At 36.2% G+C, this 5,081-nt stretch overlaps 1 protein-coding gene across 1 annotated transcript; it reads right to left on the bottom strand.

The window, feature by feature from the left end:
* Positions 1-243: 243 nt before the first annotated feature.
* On the bottom strand, positions 244-4,416 carry LOC104463923 (dnaJ homolog subfamily B member 6-like). Its single transcript, XM_010076438.1, has 3 exons — positions 4,254-4,416; positions 3,156-3,297; positions 244-1,008 (listed from the first exon to the last, which is right to left on the bottom strand). The coding sequence occupies exons 1-3, from the start codon at positions 4,414-4,416 to the stop codon at positions 903-905; spliced, it is 411 nt and encodes a 136-aa protein (XP_010074740.1). The 3' UTR covers positions 244-902.
* Positions 4,417-5,081: the final 665 nt, after the last annotated feature.

The raw sequence follows: 5,081 nt of genomic DNA, 5'->3' as shown, positions 1-5,081 counted from the left end.
TTAGAGCAAAAGATGGAGTTAGAGTAAGCCTCTAATGCTTCTTAAAAATAGGTGCTTCAAATACAGGTTTAGAAAAGAAATTAAATATAATGTTTTCAGTCACATTGAAGAAAACATCTGCAAAGAAAAAAGGCCCTCATCCTTAAGATTGAAGAAAAAGGTGGGGGGGGGAAGCACTGTTTTCCCAAGTTGCCCAAATCACACACAGACACAAGAAGGTTACAAATTCCATTCATGAAAGAATGCACCACAAACATTAGCATTTATTCATTTTGAATTTTTTTTTTTTTTTGCAAATGACAAAAGACCCAGCTCACTGGCTTCACTTTTGTTTACCTTTTGCTTACATTACACATTTAAACATTTGTTAAAACTAAGTTGTCTGCATTCATGCACAACTAGAAAACATCCTTAATTTATTTAAACCAGAAATGCATTACCAGAAATGTATTAACATTGTTCACTACTAAACATTAAAAAAAAAGTTGAAATTATTAAAAAGGTTATCCTGGAAATGTTAACTTCACAGCAGACAAACTACTAGTTGGCTCACATTTCAAACAAATTGGAAAAAGCAAGATTCATGCTAGTGTTAGTGTACATCTTGCCTTAGCACTACTGAAGGATCATGGTTCACTTTGATCATATATAATAAAAAGAAAAGTGCATACAGAAATTTACAACAATTTTAAGGACAAAAAATGGTCCAATTGATGTGGTCCCAACAATTAACTCAAAAGTCTATGACAAATAACGAGCTTCAGTGAGCTATTTATACTACTTAAGATTAAGTACGGATATACAGAAAGTTGAGTTGGTTTGAAATCTTCAAAAAATGTTCCTGTCAATCCTCAAATGGTGGCTGTTATAGCTTAAAATTTCTGTTAAGTGCGTGCGTTGAATTACTTGTTATCCAAGCGTAGCATCTGCTCCTTACCATTTATTGTTAGCGACCTTAACTGGCCATCTTCTTCAACTTCTACTCTCTCTTCTCCATTCTCAACAATTCTGTAGGACAAAAGCACAGCCATTTTAAAGCCCTGTAAGCAGTTTGAAAATATACACCAGACCTAGGTTTTTAGATAACGAACTGTAACAGAGCACTGCCTGCTTAATGCAACTGTAGTTGGCAAGCTTTTCTATTTAACAGTGCAGAAGCTGTAACTAGTAACCATCTGCATTCCCCCATTGGTATTGCTTATTTATAGCAGGAAAATTGCTTTCTGAATCCTCCAGTTTGTAGAGTTCACAGTTACAGCTGTCACCTCATACACTGTCACAGTTGTACTGACACAAAGCACTATTTTCTAGAACTAAATGTCTTTTGACAGATTAACTGTACAACCTTGATGTTGCATTTAGTGCCTACTCCATTTGTTAAATGCATAATATTCCAGATCCAAACACAATTTTGCATGATGTAAAGCATGCAAGATAGTCTTCAATCCACTTTTAATTTGATCAAAGCAATTCATTTGGACACCTACTGTATACCAAGTTTATGACTAGCCTGTACATTGCAAAATTTAAGCATCCCTGACCAGAAGGAGAGATTAAAGAGCTCTTTGGGTTTGGAGGGGTTTTTTTGTTTGTTTTAAAAATGGGAAGATAAGGAATGCTTAAATTATTTTCAGAACAGTTAAAATTTATGCCTAAATTTTAATTACATGGGAATTCTCCCCTCACGATTCAAATGACAAAACCACATGGACGAATGTAATTTTTTTCTGGAGATCACACTTCTTGAAGAGAATACACCCATATTATGAACAGAAGGAACGGCTTCTTGCCTGAAGCAAAATATTACTCAGAAGACTTTCACTGGGTATGCCAGGATATTAATCTTTTTTAGACTTAGCTGCCTTATGGGAAGACATTTTACAAAGTAACAGGACTTCTCAGAGGTACTAAATGTGTCTTCCTGGATGTGGTTAACCATATTTCTTGCTTCTCCCTCCAAATACAACAACAAAAGGTATGACAGTAGCATACCTGATTTAAACCATTTTTTAATATTAAAACAAACAAGGTGCCTCATCTTCTTTTGCACACACTTTCTTTGGTCTCTCTCATCTGGTACAATTACCCCAAAACCTGGGCAGTTTTCAGATTTTTCTAGAATACACTCACAGAAAAATATGATGACCACAACAGCATAGTGATGACAAAGGCTACATTTAAGGGGTCAAGATGACAGGGTCTCTCCAGTACAACAGGACATAGAACAACTTTTGCACTTGGAAGTATGAGAGACAAGTTACCAAACAGAAACACTGGTTTTCTCTTGCTTTTCTGGAAATTTTTATGAAGTACTGAAATTACACTTAATGACACGTTCGGTACTCCTATAGCTTATCAAGGATAATGTTCCATGTAGGTTATCTATAGCTATCTAATATTCAGGTTTCCCAAATGCAGAGATTTCCCCATCACAAGCATGAAATAGTGAGAAGGTACTCTGTGTACAGTACTTCAAAATTCGCTTTGCAACAAACAGGGAAAGTTTCCTCCAAAGTAGGTTTGCTTATTTCACTTAACAGATAAAAGAACATTACTTTTTACATAAAAAACTTTTCTAAGACACTGCCTAGGAGAGAAAACTAGATCATATGTTAGGGGAAATTGTTTTGTGTTTCAGAATGTTAAAAGCTTTATGATCAACAGAAACCAAGCATACTTTTCTCTTGCAGAAGCTCAAGCTGACTTGACAGACAGCAGTCAAGGAGCATAATAAAAGATGCATCACTACACAGGAGGTTCTGAAGACCTGGAAGAGCTCCATTGCCAGGTCCCTTTCAAACAGCAAACAAGTTGCAACTTTCATTTTTCATCAGGTCAGTTCTGAAAGCATGTTGTACATGTCTAAACCCTCCTCAACTATCAAGAGTTTAGACAAAACCATCACCTTCCCTATTTTCACATGCTACAGCTTCATGTAAACTCAGCAATGCTAAGAGTCAGAGAACCCAATAAAACTTCAAATTATCTTTTTTTAAGCATTCAGAAAAATCCAAGTAATGTGATGAACACATCAAAATAATACAAATACATACATGTATCACTATATTTATATATATAGTATATTTATATGCATGTATTTATAGCTATATATGTCTCTACATATAGCTTCATACAAGTATATTTACATCACTTACCTCTTTGTAGTAATTCTTCTGCCGTTAACTATTTTAGTTGAGGTTGATACTGATTTGAAGTTACCCATCCCACTGCCACCAAATGACGTAGAGGAGAACGAAGTAAGGCCTCCGTGTCTCAGTGAACCAAACGAAGTAAAACCTATTGGGAAAGAAGATATTTTACTAAAAAGATTGATTTTTTGCATGACTGTGAGATCCAAATTTATCATAGAATCATAGAATGGTTTGGGTTGGAAGGGACCTCAAATATCATCTAGTTCCCACCCCCCTGCCACGGGCAGGGACACCTCCCACTACACCAGGCTGCTCAAAGCCTCATCCAGCCTGGCCTTGACAAAGGCACTCAGACTACATCCTAGCTTCAGGATGCCGTTAGTTGTTTGCATCAACACAGCATCAGCAACTGATGGCATTTAACACTAGTATGAGAATAAAACCATGACTCCAGCCCCTTCAATTCCTCCCTTTCATTCTTTCCACTCAAGGTAAAGCTAGTAAGTTTACAGAGTCTGATTTTTTTGCTTTAATGCAGATGTAAGGAGACTGCACAGCAGTCTGAACAAGTTTTGTATCACTAACATTGCAATCAATACGCAGAATCTTAACACTTGAAAGGATGCTGACTACCAGCAGCTCTCAGCAACCTCCAAGATACAGATGTCAGCATTCAAATCGCCTACCCCGGAACGGATACTAAGTAGTACCATGGGTTTTAGGCACACATTTTTCCAAGGTATTTTCAGGACCTTAAATAAAAGCTATGACCCCCAACACCTAAAAGCAAACAGAACAACCATTCTAAAACTTCATAGCTTTAGAAATATAGCTATAGAAACTGTAGCATCAAAACTGAGAACACAAAGTGTTCTCAGAGGTCCTTCTACTTTTATGAACTTTCAGGTAGACCAAACATTGTTAACTATGGCTTTATTTAACTTAAGCTGTTCTCTGTAAGGTCTGAACGTAAAGAAAAAAAAAGTCCTCAATTTCCTGAATGAAGAAGGCAACTTTTTAAAAAAACTATTTATCAGTTTATTATACAGAGATCCTTTGTGAATCAAAACTGCATTCCTTGTTAAAGGTTGTGATATTTACCTGTGTCAAATGAAGAAAAACCACTTCCAAAAGCAGGGAATCCACCAAAGGCAGAGAAAAATGATCCACCACCTCTGCTTCTGCTTCCCCTTGGATCCCGCCTGCCTCTGAAGAAGTCCTCAAAAGGGTCTTCTAAAAAACAGAAGACAACATTTAAGTCCATATTACTGAGTGATTCTGTATTGAATCATTAGAGATTCTTCATTAAAAAAAAAGGTATTTCCTGTTACAGATAAGATTATTCCTTTGAAATATTTTATGCTACTGAGATGAACAGTCCACTAAAAAGGCAATTTCTGTGCTTCTTCTGGACTAAATTCTGTCTCATGTCTGGACTTAATAATAATTATAAAAAGTAGCTGATTTCCTTATTTTAGCTGTTTAGTATTAAAAACTGGTAAACCTAATGCGAACGCTCTTATATTTTTCAGTACAATAGAAGTGGCCAGAGCTACAGTATTATTCCCATCACATGCTCAGATAGCATAATACACTGGAGGTGTGACAAAAAAATTAATTTGACGTTAACTACATCCAGTCAGTTAGCACTGGACAGATTCAACACTCTTCAGATGCATAACTGTGATCTCTACACATTAAGTCACCATAAGGCAAATCCTTCATCTGTTCTACAGAGCTCCCTGTTGTCAGACCAAGATTTTCCAAGGTGCAGAATAAAAAGTAGCACTACAGACAAATTAAACTCTTAGAATCCGAACTTAACAAATCTTTTAATATTGCACACAGGTACCTGAATTTTCTAGCTTATCTCTATTCAACAGTTATTGTCGATCACCATGATGAGGTCTCTGAAAAGTAACTTCCAAA

This window comes from Pterocles gutturalis, unplaced genomic scaffold (assembly GCF_000699245.1).
Source record: "Pterocles gutturalis isolate BGI_N339 unplaced genomic scaffold, ASM69924v1 scaffold31138, whole genome shotgun sequence".
Lineage (NCBI taxonomy): Eukaryota > Metazoa > Chordata > Aves > Pterocliformes > Pteroclidae > Pterocles > Pterocles gutturalis.
Note: the sequence above shows the minus strand (reverse complement) of the source record. Positions and strands in the feature narration are given on the sequence as shown.